The following is a 24,160-nucleotide window of genomic DNA, read 5'->3' as shown; positions in this document are numbered from 1 at the left end:
ACCACTGAGTTATAACTATGTAATTGATTAACATCACAAAATCAAAGTACATATTGAAAGTGTTAAAATTGATATGATGATTTGGGAAGAGGGGGGTCTGTAACAAAATTCAAGGCATTCTTTTGACATAGTTTGGTTTACACTTTCTTTGACACCTACCTGAAGTTAATTATGTAAAAAGCTATATAACAGATCAGAGCTGATCTCAGTTTCGGTGTATACCTTTATTTCTTGTTTAGCCAAAGATACTTTTAGAGGGAGTGCCCTGTAAGCTATGTAAGAAAACATGCAGACTTTTGAAGTCAGTATTTGTAAGTGCACAAAAATGGCTTCTGATTGCTTCCTTGCATAACCTTAATGTCTTTACAAATGTAGTGAAACTCGACATATATCTTTGTACATCTAACAGTACTTCATTCCCCATTGAAGTGTTTATATTTTGTGTTTGATGAAATCTCCAAACCTCAGAATATCCATGGTAATGTTTATAAATAAATATCACATGACACCACTAGCAGGGAGTGTCTAAACTGTTGGAACTGGAAGCATTAACATGATAAGCATTTCCATTGCTAAGTAGCCAGCTTCGCACTCTTTTACCACGTTGTAACGTATCATAACGACACATAATCAGTTTTTTGAAAGTCATTTTGAAGGTGTTGTTGAACATGGTGTATATGATGGGATTGAGCGTGCTTGACACCCAACCGAGCCAAACAAATGCTGCTATTAGGTTGTTGTCAAAATCACATGATCTGCACAGCACAGTTAGGATGTTAACAATGAAGAAAGGTGCCCAGCACACCACAAACAGAATAAACACAACCCCAATGACCTTCGAGGCTTTCTCTTCTGTATGTACATCGTTTTCTTTCTGTATGGCTTCCTTTTTCATCAGCAGTATGCTAGCTGCCTTGATCACTAATTGATGCTTTTTTACAAGCCCTTGAAGTGAGGTGGTACCTGTTGGCTGGGCACCACGTGTCCACAGAGGGGAAGCACTGCCACCATTAGAACCTGGGTTGGGTGATGTCTCTCTTGTCCATAAGGTGTTATTAGGACTATTACTATTAGACGATGGAACTTCTTCTGTTCTCACATTCAGCATTCGCCGACCTTCCACTCTTCCATCTCCTCGTCCTTCCCCTCGCCCGTCCCCCTGACGACTAACCCCAGGGTGGCCACTGGAATTTTGATTATGCTGACGATGATGACTATGAAGAGGGAATGAAATGCTTGACTTAATGAGAGGTTTGCGCTGTATGATAGGTGTGGTATCTTGACTGCACTCTTGGTCCTCTTCTGGACAGCTTCGTGTCCGCCTTGCCGAGAACTTTACCCGTGGACGTTGTTTGTTAGGTTTACGACTAAGTGAGCGTCGTATCATCGGTTGACCCTCTGCTTGTCCTGATTTTGACTTGTTACACTGTCCAATGAGGAGATATAGTGTGAAGCTGTAGGAAATTACCATTATTGTCAGTGGGATAAAGAAAGCGCATATGGACCCATATATGATAAAGTTCTGATTGGTCAACATACACTGTTTGTCATTCAACACATTGGACTGTTCTATAAATCCTAGAATTGTGATTGGACTAGAGATAGCCAGGGCGATGACCCACACTAGAATGATTTTTAGGATCACCACCGTTTTTGATTTGTTTCGTGTTGCTAATGGATATCGTATAGCCATATACCTTTCCAATGAAATTGTACACAGATGAAGTATGGATGAAGTACTCATGAGAACATCGGCCGTCACATAAAGATCACAGATGATTGGTCCAAACAGCCAGTAACCTACCAATAGAAAAAAAGATAGCATTCATAATACAATGCAGTGAAGAATTTTTCCTGCAGAAAATTGACAAATATTTGCTGGTATTAACAGACAACTTGATAGAAGGAGGATTTACAAGCTTTACTTCATGTCTGGAATTTCAACATGTAATTCAAACAATAAATCCTAATTTGATAACAGTATGTAAACAGCTGGTATGCTGATCAGGGTGTTAGAGTACAAAGTTTTTAGATATAAGACGCATTTGTCAGAATGATGAAAAAGACAACAGTGCACTGAATTAATGTTTTATTCAATAGAATAAAAGATAACCCGTAGACATATTGTTCTTTACACTAATCAATCCACATGACAAATGGAAATGGTTTCTATAATGACATTAAACGTTGGATAATGAAATCAAACAAAGCAGTAGAGAGTCTGTCAAGGGAGGTAATCACTGGATTATGATATCAGTGGTACAGTGCAAACTCTGGGGCACTAGTTGTATGGTATAATCTCTCAGATGAAAACAACAGATTTACCCTAAAATATGGGGCATCTAACACCATGATCTATGTAAGGAGGAGATTATAAGTACTGTAGAATGTGCAGTCTGTTGATCTATTGTATAGATCTTAGGATTACAGCTGGATTTTCTGTGGATGTTATGTAAGCTATAAGGTAGTTGACAAATACAATTTTTTTTTTCTAATTAAATTTTACTTATATTTAATTAGTGGTATTTCAGTTGATTAATTTAATGTCTTACTTTACCTTAACTGTTTGGCTGTTATTATGATTGTTGTCAGTGGTACATGAAAAATATCATTAGCTATTAAGATAAACAGTAAAAATGAAAAAAAGATCAGTTTTATGTTAAAGTGTATTACAATAATATTGGTAACACTCCTTGATATTTAACACACAAATATATACCTGGTACTATATATAGGATCTTAAAATGAGTCTTCATTTTACATGAGATTTTGTGAAACTGGTTGCAAAGTGATAACACCAGTGACTACTACTCAAAAATCAGTGAATTCACTTAATAACAGGTTAATTCACTCAATAACAGGTGGGTTATTTGATAAATTAAATCAGTAAATACACTCAATAACAGGTGGGTTATTTTATAAATTAAGAATAATTTAACCATGTTGATGAATGCTGTAATCATGTGTTTACATTTAATCAATTCAGTTTAGGGTCAATAAACAATTGATTAATTATCAGAGAAAAGATGAAATTATTTCTAGCACAAAACATATGTAGAGATAGAAATGGGGTTTCTTGATTCTTAAACAGTGCACAAATATCTTCTTAGGTGGAATTTGATTTAGATAACATGTTTAGTCTTCAAGAGAAAGAGTGAGAAATAGCATTTTAATGAATTTACATTATATTGTAGAATAATTCATTTCTGTGGGGAATTTATTTTCAGTGATTTTGTGGATGTTCTTAATCCACAAATTAATTTGTCCGCAAACTGTTGAAATAAGCAAAAGTAACTTTACTGAAATAAATTTATGCATGCAATCAAATTTCTATGAAATCATATTTTTATTTTCAAAAACGATGAAAATTGGGCCCTTCAGAAATTTATGATTTTCAGTATTTTACATATTTGAAGGGCTCACTTTTGTGAGTGAGTGTGTGGGGGGAAATTAAAGGGAATCATACTGTAACCTGTGTTTTACAGCAGGTCATTGTATTTACTGAAACAATATATACATAGTGTGTTTTATATTGAAATGCCCTTTATAACAATAATCTATAAATAGGAATATGTTTCAGACCTGTACAGATGTTGACAGACATATTTATATTGAAGAGTGCATTGTTATGTTTTGTGAGTGGATGTGTTAACAGATATAATTGCAGTATACAAAAAAACATCTTCTCCTGCCAAGTGGCAAGTTTATCAACCTCATACAGAATACATATCAATTCCAAGAGATAGCTTATCCTAAATGTTCTAATCAGGCAGATACAAGCAAGCTATTCTTTTTCCAGGACTAAGACAGAATCTAATCTAGGTGCTAGGGAAGTTGAAGACTGAAATAACGACTAGAATCAGAGCTCAATGTTAGAGAACTTAGGCCTCAAAATAGGATCATGTCTAGTTGTTAGGGAACTCTAGGGCTAGAATCAGGTCTAGTTGTTAGGGAACTCTAGAGATAGAATCAGGTCTAGTGGTGAGGGAACTTCAGGGCCAAACTCAGGTCTAGTTGTTAGGGAACTCTAGAGATAGAATCAGGTCTAGTGGTGAGGGAACTTCAGGGCCAAACTCAGGTCTAGTTGTTTGGGAACTTTAGGGCTAGTATCAGGTCTAGGTGTTAGGGAACTCTAGGACCAGAATCAGGTCTAGTTGTTAGGGAACTCTAGGGCTAGTACCAGGTTTGTTGTTTGAGAGCATGTTGATGACAACTTGTTTTAGATACATAGGGACTAGTTGTAAGAGACATGAACCACTAATGGCTTAAGATCTTCTCGTAAGATACAGGCAAGCTAGTCTAAAACTGTTGATAGTATAATAAAATAGCTGGATGACACTATAAGTTGGGAACTTGAATGCTGTTAGATCAGGGTTAGTAGTTCCATGGGAAATCAGCCAGTATCCTAGTTATGTATGGAGAGCATATAAATGCTTTACGAGGTGTTGAGGATGTCTTAGACAACTATTTACCAGTGTGTAACTCTTTTCTGTACCACTTCAAACACAGGTTTTGGTAATACCTTTGGCTTTCCAACTCCACCTTCACCCTCACGACTTAACTGATGGCCCATTTTCTGGCTACAAATATTTTGACATGCCATTATAGCTTGTGAACAGATGGGTAACATAAGGCTCCTGTATGTAGCCTTCCAACAGGATGATTAGCATTTTATTGGGAGGGTTCTTAGTAAATATGAGCACAGTAAAGAGGTTGCTAATTTTTAAGGAGGTGAGAAATATAGACAGGTCCCTCATTTGGCCCTGATGTCATATATTACGAGGTCTGTATATATATATTAGTAAGTCACTAAAGAACCAGTATGTAAATTATCAAAGGCTCAACTGTTTATGATTGAAATAGGATTCATGATCTTTTAGTATTTTCTCTAAAATTTTTGCCATTCCTTGATTTTTTTTACAGGACCAAAATATGTATACTATCACAAACAAGTGCTATTTCATTGACCTGTAATAAGCCCACCACCTGACTTGGAGTCAGAATTTCTGTGTTGGACTCCTGATGGTCTTGTAATAAGCCCACACTCTGACATGGAGTAAGAATAAGCCCACACTCTGACATGGAGTAAGAATAAGCCCACACTCTGACATGGAGTAAGAATAAGCCCACACTCTGACATGGAGTAAGAATAAGCCCACACTCTGACATGGAGTAAGAATTTTTGTGTATCCTCTGGAGTCCTGTAATAAGCCACCTGTGACTTGGAATAAAATTTTTATATCGTGCCAAATCCTTGGCATATTACAGGAAAAATACAGTAGACTTCTGTATGAGGTGACCTCTGTCTGACCCTCAGCTTGTTTCAAGTTAACAGTACTATTTAAACATGTTTTTGTGGTTGGAATAAAAAAAAGTTAATATCTTGACCATCTGTTCCACACTGACTTCAAAGTCAAGAACCTTTGTTAGTTATGATACCAGGATCATTTAAATAGTGTCATATCTCTGTTTTGTTTGTCAGCTGAAGGTCAAAAAGCAGTATAAGTGGACATAAAACTTCTTTAATAAATAAATATATTGTCCAATAGCCAGGGTGATTTTGATAGCTAATGTTGGAATACTTAACTGACATGATTTCACATCAATAACATTGCATCAACAAAGTCACATATCAACATCCCATAACATCACATCAGTGATTGAGTCCTGCATTCATATGAAATGTTGACATATTAGACATATATGATCCAATAGCATTCACCCCTGTGAGTGAGACGGGGGATCTCGACCCACGGGATAAGATTATTATAAGCCAACAAATGAAACGTTCTCAAAGCCTAATTTGTTTATATGTTTCAGAATCTTACTCTTCAGGTTGAGATCTTTCAATCTCTTTCTCAGTTTCTCTCTCTGTAGATTCTATTACTTCCTCTGTTGTCAATTTGTATGAAACATATAATTTCTTGATAGATACAGAAAACAATTGTTAAAATTGTAGAAATCATATTCTGATGGCCATCAAGGTTGGAGGATGTACTCCTGTAGACATGCTTCTCTCAGTCAATCTGTATATGCTTATTAGAATACAGGTCAAACGCAGGTCTTGGCTACTGAAGCGGAAAAAATACCTTGATGAGGGGGAATATGTAAATATTATCGCAGCAGATCAAAGGTTGGAGAGAGATAACTATCACAGGCGGTTAACTCCTTCCTTTACTGCGCTGTGTGGTCTGATAGACTCACAATAAAACTAGACTCTTTTTTTCTCTTACAACCCATTGTATTGAGATTACAGCTTGTACTGATCGACTGTAGCATCTAGATTAATCATCAACTTCAAAAATGTTGATATTCTTGTTTCTGTGTACACAGATGGTTTCTTTGAAGCAGCATATGATATATGGATTGGAGGAACATACTTTCACTTTACATGTACAATACACAGCTGGTTACGACTGACAATCTATCTCAACAAAGAAAATCTTTTTCATGTTTTACATGTAATCTATTGATTGAGCTCAACACTAGGAATGTTTTCAGAAAACTTTAATGAATTTCTTTTTCCTGTATTTACAAATTTTCTTTCAAATTATGTGAAATATTTTTTGTAAAGCTTGACATGACTTCCTGTGTGCTCAATCACTTTCTCATTCAGGAACATCACATTTAAATGAAGGCTGTCAGATTATAATGGTTTCACATCATGTGACTGTAAAAGCCATTTGACTGAAATAAATACAAAATGATGGGATCATCAAATGACTAGCTTTGCCTGTAATGATCTTTGTGATGAGTTTGACCATCTTTTTATGGGCATCTTGACATTATAAGTAGTCCAAGGCTCATGTCAGACAAAATGGAGGCAGAAAATGTATTCTTCTGGATTTATTTAGTTTGTTCTCTCACATTCAAAAATCATTCTTTTACAGCATGTGCCATTTTGTGTCAGACTGTTAGACATGTTTGTAAAATATGTTTGGCCATTTAAAACTTTCCTGAAATTTAAGAACTTCTTTTTAGGTCTGATAATCCCAAAAGTTTTATATACACTGACACTGTATACACTGTAGTGTTTCTAAATTCTAAAAGACATTCAATTCAGTACACCATAGGTTACATGAAAATCCAAGAACTATGCCTTTTAAGCTAAAATCAAATGATAGGATTCCAAACAAGAAAATTCCATGTTTGTGTTACTATATGTGGACCTAACTCACACAGGAGGGGATTATAGGAATTGGAACGATTATTACTCTTAAAACAGGTATTTCTTATTTAAAATTCTGAGAGTTGTGATTTTATACATTATTTGATTTTCTTTGATGTCGGTCTAATAAGACCACATCAAATTCCTTCAAGTCTTATTTATATTTTGACTTTAAGTTTTTTGCTGTAGACCACCATGATCATCAAAGTACTTGTTCAGTTTCATATTGCTAACAATGTTATGATAGCAGTAAATTAGAGACATGATCAGCAAACCTCCTCAGTACTCTAGATTTCAAAGACTGTAAGAATCACTTTACATCTTGTATTTGAATTTCACCGTAAATATCCTAATGATCACAATAAATCTGTTGTCAGCTCCTTCCTGTGTTTGACATCACAAGTTTATTAACATTTCTAGTTATAAGACTTGAGAATCCTTCCATTTTAAAATTCCATCACCAGGACTATACCATAAATACCCTAATGATCACAATCAATCTGCTGTTGTCTCATCACTCAGATAAAAACTGTACCTTTGTAAAATACCCTAATGATCATAATCAATCTGCTGTTGTCTCCTCAGTCAGATAAAAACTGTACCTTTGTAATATTCCATCACCTGGTCTATACCATAAATACCCTAATGATCATAATCAATCTGTTGTTGTCTCATCACTCAGATAAAAACTGTACCTTTGTGAAATACCCTAATGATCATAATCAATCTGCTGTTGTCTCCTCAGTCAGATAAAAACTGTACCTTTGTAAAATACCCTAATGATCATAATCAATCTGCTGTTGTCTCCTCAGTCAGATAAAAACTGTACCTTTGTAATATTCCATCACCTGGTCTATACCATAAATACCCTAATGATCACAATCAATCTGTTGTTGTCTCATCACTCAGATAAAAACTGTACTGTTACCAGGTATAGAAAGACGTGTAAGGGATTTCTTCCTCTGATCTATTGTTTATAACTTCCTACTTCCTTTTCTTCGTTCTTACTGACAAACAATTTATTATAGTACTGTAATCTGGGTGTCCATGTCATGTGTGATTTGAGAGGCTTATTCATGTCCAAACAGTCAATATAACCAATGCTCCTAAATCATGTCCAGACATAACTTGGCCAATGCTCTTAAGGCATGTCCTCCTAATTGACCAATTCCTCAACAGGATATGATTTAAGATGGGATTTAGCTGTCTAATGCTATAGTCTATATATGTGAATATGGTGACTTCCTTTGATACAGATAATCAACCTGATTTTGAAAAGTGACTTTTTTTTATAATGGGTATTGCAAAAATGTTTTTAAGTACTTTTTCATAATGGATAAAAGAGAAAAAAATCTTTTTGCAACTAAGGGGATGTCAAATTTACAGGTATAATGCTTCAGGGTAGTTTACTAGATACTGAAGGTACAGTTAACAGGAGCTGATCCGGACAAGATGACATTATAGAAGATAAAATCTGATACATATATTAGTCCATTTAGTTAGCTTTCAATATCCTGTGGTATAGAGAGTTAGGTGAGATCACTGTTGTTGTAAACAACATTCAAGTCAATCACCCCCAATTTCGTCATCAACAACATTCTAGGATTGGATGAATTGTTGATCTCGGTGTACTTTCGTCATCACCATGTTTACTGTTTAATTCAAACATTACTGCCCAGGGGTAAAGGATTCTCCAATTGCTGAGACCTTTCATTAGGGAAAAAATGAGATAAATGTATAATTTCCACAAGGTGGTTGCTGAGGTGATGGTGACAGCCTCAGACGAGCAATTTGTCTCAATTTAACTAGCACTTGTTTATCCTCCTTAGAGCACCTTCCTAATGGAGTCCTAGCTTCTTCGTGATCCAGACTATAAATCAGATCGTGTTTGGTAACATTCACAGTCTGTCCAGTCCTGTTGAGCCAATCAATACCCCTCTCACTTCTGTCCCAAACAATCTGCCAGGGCATTGATATATGTAGCCCTTTCTTTATGGCTTCTGTTTGGTACCAACTTTACTTACAAGATACTTGAGGGGAATTAAGTCATCCTAGGGACTAACTAAGCACAGTTAAGTGACACCCTCTGACCACTGATGTTAATTTTACAGTTTCCTGAGCGATCTAAAAAGAATCGAGACATCCATTAATTGTGGTTCTGTGTTTGTGATAAACACACTTGGGATGTCATAGTCAGACAATTTAGCAGAGCTGTATACAAATGGTCAGTAGTTACTGAAGGCAATTGGCGGTACTTAATTATAATGCAATATTTGTTAGAGAATGTGTTGGTCAGCATTTGTAAATTTGTTGACATGAAAAATGTCTACATTTGCTATCTTTCCTTCAAAGTGTCTTTGTTTGTACAAGCAAAATTCCACACACACAATCTCAGGTTGATTTGCCTCTGTCTGTAGAATCTTCAGTTATAAAAAAGAAATGCAGTTGAATATTTTTGATATCTGGAATATGCCTGATTCTAGTATCCAAAACAAGGGAGATAAGCCTGTGGAAAAGCTTGCTCACTATTTACAAAAACTACTGGGCTGAAAGCCAGTGTAAATCTCAGACTAAAGCTTGTATCCTTTTGTAGTCTGCCTGTTTCTCTTCAAGTCTTTCAAACCTTTTGTTCCCAATTTCAATGAAAAGTTCTGATTTATAACTTTATCTTGGTACATGTAAACTAATTTTAGGGAACATATGAGTTGTGCTGGGTCATTTTGTTTTGACAGGAAAACCAATGACACGTTATCATTGAAAAGGAGAAATAAGATAAGGAATCACAGTGGATGTGTTTCAGTATTAAAAGTTGAAAACTCCCTCTGATCTGTACCAGCATGTAAGATATGCTTTGGGAGTGACTGGCTTCATTAGCTGTATTGGTCTTTTATGGCTGAAAGGCATTTGGGAGTTCAGTGGTTGATACATTGCTTTTGTTCAAACAAACATGCTCTCCTAATCAAAATAAAAAATGTCACCATTTTTTTTTGTATTTTTACGATGTTGGAAATGTTTGTTTCGCAGGAAATTGTGCAGCACTTGTTTGTTTTTGTCTTTCTGTTTGATGAACATGTGATTGTCATTGTTATGTGTCACACCATGTTATTTCAATTACCAGCTCTAGAGAAGGTCAGAATATTTCAATCTGGAAACCTTAAAACTTTGACCTGGCTGGGGTGTTTTGGACTGTCATTGTTTGATCTGTCCCAGGAACAGTTGCCATGACAGTACTATTTAATTAACCATATCTGCATTTGGTTCTAAGGACCTCAAGGTTTGTCCAGGGCATTGTCAAGGTGATAAATGACCTCCAACATCTCCTTGCTCTGTTCTATATTTATAGACAATTATACTTAGCATCAATCATCCAAGGGGACAACTGTCAGCAATGGTCATCATCAAAGGCTAATCATTGCTCTTCTGTTTTACTAAGTAGGTACCAAGCATAGGACACCTGGGGTCACACATGTCACAGAGGACTGCGTTTTGTTGATGGTATTTGTTTTGGTATTACATCTTGATTTCGTCAGATGTCTGACCATTGTAAGCCTGTAGCATTGCTAGATCTGTTGTTACAGATAATCAATTCAAACCCTAAACCATTATTATAATCAGAAAGAGGGGAAGACAAATGCTTTAGCACTATTGAAAGTGATAATTTACAATTTCATATCTTTTCTCAATACAATAAAAACAAATAGAGAATTTTAATTGTAAGAAAAATATCATGAAAAGTAGAAACTGTTAGTTAACACTGAGCACTTTATCATTAGTTTTTTGTTCTTTAACCACAAAAAACCCACTCTTAATATTAATGTTTTTGTGATATTTTTTTTCTGTCACAATCAGATTATAAAGTGGATACTTTATCTTAAGTGTTTTGTTCTTTACTCACAAAAATGTGGTATTTAGATAATTCTGCATTCCATCCAGATATAAAAAGCAGTTGTTCGGTATCAAATGTGTGTGGTAGCCTTGTTGTTACCGAGAGCGCTACTGCAGTGGTTGAGGTGATTGTTGTTAAAGAAAAGCTTTCATAGACACATCAGGGTCAAGACACAGAACTGGAAGTGTCTTTATCCTGATCATAAATCGACCAGAAGCAAGTGTTCTCTCCGAGGTAGATCTGCCTGGCCGGGCTACTTAGCACACTGTCTCGGCACTAATTCTTTCTTGATGACGTCAAGCTATTTGACATTGCTTACAAAGCTAATATTATTCTACAATTGGTTTTGGTTTATGTCAACAACTTCTCATTAATAGAAAGAAACCATCATAAAATCATTAACTGTCATTGACTATGGTTTTTTATAAGAGTAATTTGTTAGGAAAGCAGTGATGCTGTACAGATTGGCAGCACTATAAGGGCTAATAACTGCTGTTGATGTAGATGTCATTGTATCACATCATTAACCTTAAGGATGAGGCTGCTAGGGTGTAAAGACGAGGCTGCTAGTGTGTAAAGACGAGGCTATACGGGTGTAAAGACAAGGCTGCTAGGGTGTAAAGACGAGGCTGCTAGGGTGTAAAGACGAGGCTGCTAGGACAGGGCTATTATTATGTTAGGACAGGGTATTAGAATATTAGGACAGGTATATTAGAATGTTAGGACAGGGTATTAGAATGTTAGGACAGGTCTATTAGAATGTTAGGACAGGTATGTTAGAATGTTAGGACAGGGCTATTAGAATGTGACCTTATGGATGAGGCTGTTAGAATGTGGATGTTTCTACCACCCATATCTTCATTTCCACCTCCTTGTATTAACATCTATAAGAACTTTATTTTTTTGTTTTGGCTACAAGAAATAAGGTAACCTTCCATGTCTGTAAAGGATGTGAAAAACATGATGATAAAAGAAGAATCTTCTTGATTCTAATAGCATTACAGATTGAAAGTTCTTCATAGGACTTAATACTGTCATCAGTTTGATATCATTTATTTCAATCGAATTGTTTTCTTTGTGTACAACCTTGACCTTTTAAAAAACCTATAGTGAGCTAAAGATATATTGATGATTTTCAGTGATGCAGACAATCTTCCCCTGTGTGCTGGGATACGTAAAGTAGACATGTCCCTCTTGAGAGAGAATATTTACAAAAGACAGTGTCTCACTTGGGGAAGACTCTTTAAAATAGACAGTGTCTCACTTGGGGAAGACTCTTTACAATAGACAGTGTCTCACTTGGGGAAGGCTCTTTACAATAGACAGTGTCTCACTTGGGGAATACTCTTTACAATAGACAGTGTCTCACTTGGGGAAGACTCTTTACAATAGACAGTGTCTCACTTGGGGAAGACTCTTTACAATAGACAGTGTCTCACTTGGGGAAAAATTCCTTAAAATAGACAGTGTCTTACTTTGGGGAAACTCTTTACCAAAGACAGTGTCCCACTTTGGAGAAACTCCTTAAAATTGACAGTGTCTTACTTGGGGGAGACTCTTTACAAAAGACAGTGTCCCACTTTGGAGGAACTCCTTAAAATAGACATTGTCTTACTTGGAAGGTACTGTGTATTATAGGCAATGTCTCACTGGTGTGAAACTCCATGCACTAGACAGTGTCCCAATGGGGAGAGACTCTGTCCTACTGGAAGTGGCTCGGCTCAGAGCCTCCCCACTACTTATCACACAGATCATACTGCAGAGTCTGCAGGAAACCGCAAAGTAGAAGGTAATAAAAAAGCAATCCCATCAGACTTAGTGTGATGTTAGGTCTTTGAAAAGGGCTTTAGTCTCTACTGATGTAATGATTCAGTGTCTTGAGACACCCTTTGGCAGAAGTTATCAAATATGTCTGCACATAATTGATATTTTCAGTAGATTATAGTGGTTCATTAACTAAAGAGAACTGATGCATGATGAGTATTAAGTTGGCACGTGGTTAGTTGGTGGCCAGCCTTCATATCTACAAGTTTCATTAGACTGTACAAATATTATTTTCAATTTAAAAAGATCATATGAAATTAGATTGACACCCTCTGTACAAGCAAAAACTGTATTAGTAGTGTTTCTGATAGGTACTTGGTGACTTATGGTAGGGGTGTCAAATTATGGAAACTTTTCACCCCCTCACATGTGTAATCCCCTAACATGTGTTATCCCCTAACATTTACTTCATCTCTGAGTGAATTTCTTTTAAAGGGTATCAAAAGTTTTGTGAACTTTTATTGATTGTTTGCATACAAATGTACAAAAAAATCACAAATTGTAAAAAATGTGCTAAGAGTGCACTGCTCTCAAAATGATTGGTTCTATTACTAAACTACAACTGGCTGTGTAACATTTAAAATGCTATATTTACAGAAGAAAAAGGTGATTAATCATGATGAGACTTTGGGTGGTTATTGAGATGTAAGTATAAGTTAAAGGGTTTTTATGCCCTAAAAGGATCTGTCTGTTTACTTAGGTAGTATTGTGTGCAGTGATGGAATGGCTGACTGCAGTCTGAAAGTAGACCAATTTGTTGTTACCTCATCTTATACAGATGAATAGTGGTATTGAAGTTGAACAAGTGAGACAGGCAGTTATGTCCCAATTCTTTCTGTCAGACACACAAGACAAGAAAACATTGATTCAATATTCCTATTACACATTAGACTACAGCGTTATACTACACAGAATGTGGAATAATTTGATCTTCTCTCACCATTAGAGTGCCAAGTGGTCTGTAATTAAATGGATTAATGTCCACCAGCCTTAGACAGCTCACCAACTGCCACATTTAACACTGGACCTGCTCCATACTAAAATGGTAACAGCACTGGACCTACTCCATGCTTTAATGTTTACAACACTGGACCTGGTCCATACTAATACAGTAACAGCACTCGACCTACTCCATGCTTTAATGTTTACAACACTGAACCTGGTCCATACTAAAATGGTTACAGCACTGATGGTTTAGGGTTTGTGGGTCTCCTGACTAAGGATTCTGTGCTAAGGATGACTTGTGAGTCTCCTGACTAAGGATTCTGTATTAAGGATGTTTGGTGGGTCTCCTGTCTAAGAATTCTGTATTAAGCTTGTTTGGTGGGTCTCCTGACTAAGAATTCTGTATTAAGGATGTTTGGTGGGTCTCCTGTCTAAGGATGTTTGGTGGGTCTCCTGACTAAGAATTCTGTGTTAAAGATGTCTTGTGGGTCTCCTGACTAAGGATTCTGTATTAAGGATGTTTGGTGGGTCTCCTGACTAAGGATTCTGTATTAAGGATGTTTGGTGGGTCTCCTGACTAAGAATTCTGTATTAAGGATGTTTGATGGGTCTCCTGACTAAGAATTCTGTATTAAGGATGTTTGATGGGTCTCCTGACTAAGGATGTTTGATGGGTCTCCTGACTAAGGATTCTGTATTAAGGATGACTGGTTGGTCTCTTGACTGAGGATTCTGTATTAAGGATGACTGGTTGGTCTCTTGACTGAGGATTCTGTATTAAGGATGACTGGTTGGTCTCTTGACTGAGGATTCTGTATTAAGGATGACTGGTTGGTCTCTTGACTGAGGATTCTGTATTAAGGATGACTGGTTGGTCTCTTGACTGAGGATTATGTTTTGCGGATATTTGGTGGTTCTCCTTACTTAGGATTTCATTGTAAGGATGTTTGGTGCCAGACTCCTGACTAAATGTTTTGTTTTATGGATGTTTGGTGACAATTCTACTCATATCACCATACTACATATATATATTTACCTCAGCTACATACACATCAGCACATCATAGAGATGTATTAACCAATATTGACCAAGCACCTGTTGATCTCTTACCAATGCAACCATTAAATCACACACAGGAAATAGGAAACTTTGGTGCCATGGTTCTCTTGTCAACTGAGGCTTGACAGATAGGACTGTGCTTATACCCTATCATAGATATTTCATTGACAATCAGCTGGTGCCAAGCACCATTCTGACTGTAATTTCCTAGACTAGGTCTGTATCCATGTTATTTTAGTATGGTCTCAATTAAGCGAAACAAATCATGCATACTTGGATGGATGTCGGATGGAAAAATTGTGCAGGTCTCTGAAAAGATCATAAAATGAAATTAAGCAGAGATCCTGGAGCCAATAGTATGGCCTGGTAGTATATATATTGTGTGACACACATGTACTTTGTTGTATATTCTTCACTGTAATTATCAGTAATATCTCTGGAAAAGAAAACCTGAGATATTGGCTGGTAATAGAACAATAAAAACTGAAGGCCATGGGGGTTACTAGAGCTAACAGACAAAAACGAAAGATGCTGGCTTCTCGAGTGCTAATAGTCAAGGTTAAAAGCCAAGGGATCTAAGTATCTCTAGAGCTTACAGGGTATTTAAGGTCCCAAAAGCTAACATTCTTGAAGGTCTCTAGAGATTATTGTATTGAGGGTCTTACAGGGTATTTAAGGTCCCAAAAGCTAACATTCTTGAAGGTCTCTAGAGATTATTGTATTGAGGGTCTTTAGAGCTAGTGGAGCTGAGGGTCTCTAGCACTAAATGTACTGAGGGTCTCTAGAGCTAGTGGAGCTGAGGGTCTCTAGCACTAAGTGTACTGAGGGTCTCTAGAGCTAGTGGAGCTGAGGGTCTCTAGCACTAAATGTACTGAGGGTCTCTAGAGCTAGTGGAGCTGAGGGTCTCACGTGTACTGAGGGTCTAGACAGGGTCTCTAAAAGGTTCTCTAGAAAAGCTAAGGGTGCTGAGGGTCTCTAAAAGTGTACTGAGGGTCTCTAGAGCTAGTGGAGCTGAGGGTCTCCGTGTAGCTAACAGAAAAGGTTCCAGAAAAGCTAAGGGTGCTAGGGAAAGATGTTGTTACTGCATTCTGGTGAGATAGACGATCGAGATAGACGATCTCTGACATTAACAATCACCCAGATCAGAGCTAGTGTTATCAGGTAGATCAGAGTATAACAGTAATATATACTTTGTGGCTGTACAGCTAAATGACAATAGAATTAGACAGAAGGGTTTTAGTGGGTCAGAGTCACAATAACCCATGAAAAACAATTAAGACATTACATCAGTAACGGATCAATGTTTGAAGATTAACTCTAACATATAATATTTTTATTGTGGTTTTTTTTTTTTTTTTTTTGTAATAAGATTGATTTATTTTATATACCTATTTTGTAGTGAAAGTTTTGAAGATTTGTGCAGAGTTGGAACTTACAATCAAACTTAACATCAAAATCTCAACTGGAACTGCAGCCATTGTTCTGCATGATATTTCTTAGAAACCCTAAATATCTACAGATAACTCAGAATTTAGATTTTGTCAGTAGGTTCCTCCTAGCAGGGATTTGATAGGGTTATCTAGTAAAATATTTCTGGATTAGACTCTAGGTTGTAATGTGTAATGGAATATTTCAGGCTTAGCTTCCAAGTAGGTTATGAGAAAAAACCAGCTGGAACAGACAATTATCTCCAGCATGTCACAGTGATTCATAAGTATCACAAGACAACTTCAGGTCTTAGGAATATTACATCTCTAGGTGATGGCTACAGCCTGGATAGATCCTGCTGACAAGAATGGATCATTATATCTTATGTTTTTAAATTAGAAGTTTTATAATATTTCCATAAATCTTCCCAAGAAGAGAGGAAATTAACAGTTAATATCTACTACATTTCTGGTTCATAAATTGTTTGAAGGCCTTACTATCTGGATGCCGCCTGACAAATTATTAAAGAATCTTGTAAAATAACAGTTATCTTTTTCCAACTTTCATTTAAGTCATTTTTTCCAGAAAATATGATGTTCTACTGTTTATGGTGTAGATCTGTCTCCCAACTGATGTATTTATGTTTATCATAACATTTTAGATACATCGTGGAATTAACTTGTAATTAACCGTACCACTATTAACAGATTTGAAATATTAAGTGGTTTGAGAGTAATTAAGCTGTGATTATTGGGACCCGCAGCAGCTTGAGAATCGGTCTGATTAAAAGCTGGTTCAAAGACAAATGGTTGTCGCACAGAACCGAGGAGGAAATCTATTCTCATACACATTTGTTATTCACTGCATGGTAGGTCACACCTCAAAGCCTGTCACTAATTACTAACAACACAGACCTGTATAGCTTCACCATGTGTATATCACAGTGTGATATTGAAGTGTATTTTTGGTAAATTCTTTAGGCTTAAGTATGAACAGTAAAGTTATTTTTCGTATTTAATGGCAGTAATTTCAGAAGTTGTTTTGAAATTGCATAGCATTGTGCTTGTAATTAAAAGTAAGCGGGCTCATAAACAGCAGATGTGTTGGCATCAAACAGGAGATTTTATTTCAGCTATATAATTACAAGTTAGAGGATTTCCTGTCATTCAGGAATAATTGTGGAGATAATACATAGTTATCAAGAATGTTTATATGAAATCTGACGGAAATAGAAGTGGCGTTATGGATCGACTTAGTAATATCATCAACAAAAGAAAATTAATAATGATATGTATTGTATATAGATATAAATTAATAATGATATGTATTGTATATAGATATAAATCAATAATGATATGTATTGTATATAAATATAAATACATAATGATATGTATTGTATATAGATATAAATTAATAATGATATGTATTGTATATAGATATAAATTAATAATGATATGTATTGTATATAGATATAAATCAATAATGATATGTATTGTATATAGATATAAATCAATAATGATATGTATTGTATATAGATATAAATTAATAATGATATGTATTGTATATAGATATAAATTGATAATGATATGTATTGTATATAAATATAAATCAATAATGATATGTATTGTATATAGATATAAATTATAATGATATGTATTGTATATAGATATAAATTAATAATGATATGTATTGTATATAGATATATATTGTAGATTAATATGTATTGAATATTCATTAATAGCTCTGTGGCTATTCCTATCAGAGAAGACAACTTTATGACTTTTCAAAATTTTAGCAAGGTACAAACTTAGTTTTTTTCTCAAAATGAAACCAAAAAAACCCCATAAAAACAAATTTAGACTTTTTTAAAGCCAGATTTTATCTCTGATATATGAATCTCTTGTTTATGAAGGATAGAGTAGATAGGGTAGACTTAAAGGTAATTTACCTGAGGGAATTAACCAAAGGAGACTAGCTGTATCAGTGGCCTTAATGACGTAGTCTATCAGCTACACCGCTGTGATATAAAAAAATTTCTGTTTACACGTTAACTTGATTAACTCATTATCACCTGACTAGCTGTTTATGTAGGGTGTTTAATTAATACTTGTTACATGTTTGTTATTTATGGCAGTTGTCATGATAGTAGGAAACCATCAGCACCAATGGAATATATCTCCCATATACATTACACTTAACTGCTAAATTAATAAAAAGGCACTTCTGCACACATTTCCTTACAATAACTTGTACACAGACAATCAGATGCTTTCTCTCTGTATTTTGTCTGAGAAAGACAGTTTTGAAAATGTGATTGCTTCAGAGACACTGTGTAAATGAAGTTATCTTGATACATAAAGAAGAAAACAGTTTGCTTGGTTTTAACAGGGGAAAAGATTTTAGATCACAAGTAGTAATGGGATTGCTTATCTACAGCCTGTATGGAGGGGAGATAACTTCAGTCTAGCTTCATCATAGTGTACAAAAACACATCAGTACTTCTATGAAGTTTGGGAGCTAAGATTAAAATACAATTTTAATGGATGTAACTTTCATTCTTAATGCACAAGAAAATATCTTAAGAGCTGTATGATAATTTTTTAGTTCATGTAAAAGTTTCTCAGTAGGCTAATGATATCAACATTGGAAAAGTTTACTTAGAGAGCCTTGAGACACTAGCTAGGATACAAATATATGTAGAAGGCCTTATGAGATATTTTCAAAAATTATGTAAAGTTTAAAGAAAATTTCTGTGGAACATAGGCTAAAATGTATTTAGGATTTGTAAGCAGGTATAGGCTAATATATATATAGGATTTGTAAATAGACATAGGCTAAAATGTATGTAGGATTTGTTTTGTAGATATAGGCTAAAATGTATGTAAGATTTGTTTTTTAGGTATAGGCTAAAATGTATGTAGGATTTGTTTTGTAGATGTAGGTGTAAATGTATGTAGGATTTGTTTTGTAGATATAGGCTAAAATGTATGTAGGATTTGTTTTGTAGATGTAGGTGTAAATGTATGTAGGATTTGTTTTGTAGATATAGGCTAAAATGTATGTAGGATTTGTTTTGTAGATATAGGCTAAAATGTATGTAGGATTTGTTTTGTAGATATAGGCTAAACTATATAGAATTGTTATGGTAGATATGACCAGACAATGTCTGTCAGAAGGTTCAGCAGGATATGTTTTAACATACCTAGTACATAGTCATCAAAACAGGATGTTCAAGGATATGGTAGTAGATATAGGCTGAAATGTTAAGACTCAGTTTTGGGGGTTTGTTTGTGTGGAACTTGGTTGTATTGATGGAAAGTGCTGATTTACAGTTAATTGAGTTTCTTTGAGACATAAGAAATCCATATTTAACAAAGATCACACAACTTAAGTATTCAAACTTGTCAGAGACTTCATCAGAAGTGATGTCAGTATTGCAGGCATGAGAACTTAATGGTAAAGTTATCATTTCTAAAACAAATTAAGACACAGTTTTTTCTGTAACAAATTAAAATGTTTAAGACTTAGATGTAAAAGACTTAGTTGAATTTTAAGTCTTTGGTATGAATGATATGTTCAAAACTTAAGTGAGAGGCTTAACTGAACAATAAGTTGAAGATTGGTAAGTGACCTAAATTAATTATAAATTAAAGACTTTGGTAAGAAACTTAATTAAATTATAAATTGAAGACTTTGGTAAGCAACTTAATTGAATTATAAATTGATGACTTTGGTAAGCAACTTAATTGAATTATAAATTGATGACTTTCGTAAGCAACTTAATTAAATTATAAATTGATGACTTTGGTAAGCAACCTAATTAAATTGTAAATTGCAGACTTTGGTAAGCAACTTAATTGAATTATAAATTGATGACTTTGGTAAGCAACTTTATTCAATTATGAATTGATGACTTTAGGTATGTGACCTAATTAAATTATAAATCGAAAACTTAGTAAGTAACGTAATTGAATTGTAGATTGAAAACATTATGAGTAGAGGATTGGGTTATGGACAGTTTTCACATCTGGTGGCATTGCTTATCACAGAAACATAACAGTTCCTTTACACTTATCTCTACAAGGTGTTCACAAGTCAGGTGGCTTGATTAAAGGTGTTGATTACAAACATCTTCCTCCTTGGCTGCCTTGCAGGATACACTACCGAGCTGGCCAGCGGGATACACTTTCAACTCCTCACACTTCCCCACACCACTGCCTCTGCCCACTATCTTAAACACACTTCCAGTGGGGAAAATTAGGTCTGATATTGATCGTAAACTCTCTACGGAATGGGAATTGAAATCACTCAAGTGTTTTATTAATAGCCAGTGATGGGAGAAAAATCCAACATTTTTCAGATTCCATTCACTGACTCTATCATTGAGTAACACAATGGTCATCAATTTTTCATTCCATGTTCGATTTTTTATTTGTAAGCTAATGCCAGACTGCCACATGTTACTGTACACAATCAGTGTTGAATCTGTATCTATAAACAAGATTAGTGATGGATCTACCACTAAATACAAGATCATTGAGAGAGGATATAACAACAAATCATCTGGATGACCATAGCTACCAAATCATTATACACAAATACCAACAGTCTGGCAAAATCACTAAAGTGGACATGGAGGATCAAACATTCTACTGCAGTAGATCTGGTGTAGAATACTTTTTCTAAAGTTTTGTCAGTATTGAACTTGGAGCAGAAACACTCATCTGTCATCTTTCTGAATTGTTTCTTAAAATGCTGCCATATTTTAATGGTGTTAAATGATTTACTTACTAGATCTAGTCAGAGATAGTGTGAGTGAACACCTGATGGCAAAGACATTTGTATACTTAAGACAATATGACAGAAACTACTGAGGTATGTTATTACCCAGTTTGTAATGTGTCACTTCCATTTCAATTTTCTGTAGGTATGTCAAACCCAGATTTCTACCAATGATTTGAAACCTAAGTGTAATTGTTTGCACTCAAATTATGATACAATCATTCTGAGTCAGCTTAGGTATAAAACTGGTATAACAAAGGCATTGTTTTATTTTCTGTATAAATCAAATCTGGAAAGAGAAATAAAGCGTTGTTTTCAGTCACAATAATGTTTATGTGATGAACACTTCTGGACTGTTAGAGCAACTAGAACATTGTAGAACTGTACATTGTAGAACTGTAGGTAAAGAAAGTAGAACATTGTAGAACTGTACATTGTAGAACAGTAGGTAAAGAAAGTAGAACATTGTAGAACTGTATGTATAGAAGCTAGAACATTGTAGAACTGTAGATATAGAAAGTAGAACATTGTAGAACAGTATGTATAGAAATTAGAACATTGTAGAACTGTAGATATAGAAAGTAGAACATTGTAGAACAGTATGTATAGAAATTAGAACATTGTAGAACTGTAGATATAGAAAGTAGAACATTGTAGAACAGTATGTATAGAAATTAGAACATTGTAGAACTGTAGATATAGAAATTAGAACATTGTAGAACTGTATGTATAGAAGCTAGAACATCGTAGAACTGTAGATATAGAAGCTAGAACATTGTAGAACTGTAGATATAGAAGCTAGAACATTGTAGAACTGTATGTATAGAAGCTAGAACATTGTAGAACTATAGATATAGAAAGTAGAACATTGTAGAACAGCAGGTAAAGAAAGTAGAACATTGTAGAACTGTAGATATAGAAGCTAGAACATTGTAGAACTGTAGATATAGAAGCTAGAACATTGTAGAACTGTAGATATAGAAGCTAGAACATTGTAGAACTGTAGATATAGAAGCTAGAACATTGTAGAACTGTAGATATAGAATGTAGAACAGTATGTATAGAAATTAGAACATTGTAGAACAGTAGGTACAGGAACTAAGAAATTGTAGAACTTTAGTTACAAAATCCTGCTGGATGTTGCATGGAACAACTATCATATAATGGCCCTAATGCTTGAACTATGACAAGTTATAGGAACTTGGAAAGTATAGATAGAGCGAAAAAACCTATTACCTGACTAAACATAAAATGGATTTTTTTTCCTATCTTAACTACACCACATAAGTGATTTATCTGATGACCAAAGAGTAGGGAGAAAAAAATATTGAGTTGGCTTGATCTTTTGCCTGCTTGATTTTTTATGCACATAATGTCATTTTTTTTCTTTGGAAAATAACTTCAAGGAGATTTAATGGGGATTAATGTATTAATGTCTGCTGCTTAATAAAGGCTGGGAATACTGACTGATAATAAGGGTTAGGAATGTTGTGTATACAAGGACGAATGGAACTACGTGATCTCTTGCAGGTATATCTCAGATGTTCATGGAGAATTTGAATCATTCTCTACATTATTGATAGGGATAATGAAGCAGTTGAGCAGGAACATTATATCAAACATAAGTGTTCCAAGCTTTGGAAGAAAATGAATGAACAATATTACTCTAAGCGTTTGATACCTAGTGAGCTTTAATGACAAAACAAAAGGGTTTGTGTTGAGAGGGGCTGAAGGACTTTGATGTCTGTGAAGATGTGGATATCATGGTTTTGTGATAAAGACGTTTGATTAACATACTGCATATGTAACATTAACTAACGTTGGCTAATGTTTACCAATAAAAACAGCAGCCTTCTGGAAAACACTCTCTTCAGTTTTTCTCTTTTTGTTATATAAAATAATTGGGGTATTGTTATAATCTACTTTAGAGAATGTTTCCTTGTTTGTTTACTTATTGACTACAGACAGGGAAATGAATATTACACCTCATGGTGAATTATACTGTTTGATCTATGAAATCTTTAGTACGGTGTGTTGATTAAATCTCTTTCTACTTTATAAATTTTATGATTACATAAAGATTTTCCTTCTGGCTTTTTAAATCTTCCTTCACTCTTTTGTTTCCCGTTTTGTTAATTCCTGTGAAACACAAGTTTTTGAAGCTTACAAGGTTTTTAAAAGTTTTTTTTGTAATCCATTATTTTCTGTCGTTAATGACCATTCAAGTGGAATAGCCACACAGATGTGATTGTACATTGGACAATGTGTTACATTTACAGTTCAAATCTAAACCTTACAGCATATGTTACAATTCAAGTCAAATTTTTCTGGCTGTGAAATTCTGCCTGCTTTAAATTGTATACAGCTGTCTAACTTGTGTGATAGGACCTTATGAAAATCACTATTTATTCATATTTGTTATAAGTTAAAGGAAACAAATCTTTTATTTATTTGTGTATCGAGTTGTGAATTTCCTCCATGCATCAAAATAGAATCAAATTAACTGATGTCATTTTTTTTTTTGACTAAGTTTTATTTTTTTCAGTGATCATTTTATCAACTTACCTGTGAATTTTTTTGTTGCAAATGTATATATTGCTTACCTGTAAATTGGTTAATTATACTGAAAGGCATGACAATTACACAGACGAGTAAATCAGTGACAGCCAGAGACAGGAGAAAGTAGTTGGTGACACTTTGTAAACGTTTCTCCATAGAAATGGCCATACACACCAGTATATTTCCTCCAATTCCAAACACAATAAGTGGAGATAGAAACAAAACACCCCAGTTGTAATCATTGGGTATTTCCATGCTGGAATTACTTGTGTTTCCTCCGAATGATGATGAATCATTAAATGGGATATCCCATGCACATTTTTCCGGGGGGCAGGGATCCACACCCCACCCACAGTCCAGGACACAGGGGGGAGCTGAGGTCCAAAGAACTGTGGGGGAGACCGACACAATTGGGGTGGTGTCCGCAGTCTCATTCTCTCTGATAATCATTTAATCCTCCGACCCACACAACCAATATCCATTAGAATCTGCAAATTATCCAAAGGACA

The 24,160-nt window shown here is 35.0% G+C and overlaps 2 protein-coding genes across 3 annotated transcripts in view; one reads left to right on the top strand and one right to left on the bottom strand.

Moving 5' to 3' along the window:
- LOC132558135 (26S proteasome non-ATPase regulatory subunit 1-like) overlaps positions 1-24,160 on the top strand; it is a 233,656-nt gene that overhangs the window by 140,330 nt on the left and 69,166 nt on the right. The window lies entirely within an intron of this gene.
- LOC132558123 (5-hydroxytryptamine receptor 2C-like) lies at positions 512-24,101 on the bottom strand. The gene is made up of 2 exons (XM_060222654.1): positions 23,696-24,101; positions 512-1,800 (listed from the first exon to the last, which is right to left on the bottom strand). Exons 1-2 carry the CDS (start codon positions 24,099-24,101, stop codon positions 512-514), a joined length of 1,695 nt encoding a protein of 564 aa, XP_060078637.1.

The sequence above is a fragment of the Ylistrum balloti genome, unplaced genomic scaffold (assembly GCF_031769215.1).
Source record: "Ylistrum balloti isolate Yb309-2 unplaced genomic scaffold, AGI_CSIRO_Ybal_v1 Utg370758, whole genome shotgun sequence".
Classification (NCBI taxonomy): domain Eukaryota; kingdom Metazoa; phylum Mollusca; class Bivalvia; order Pectinida; family Pectinidae; genus Ylistrum; species Ylistrum balloti.
Note: the sequence above shows the minus strand (reverse complement) of the source record. Positions and strands in the feature narration are given on the sequence as shown.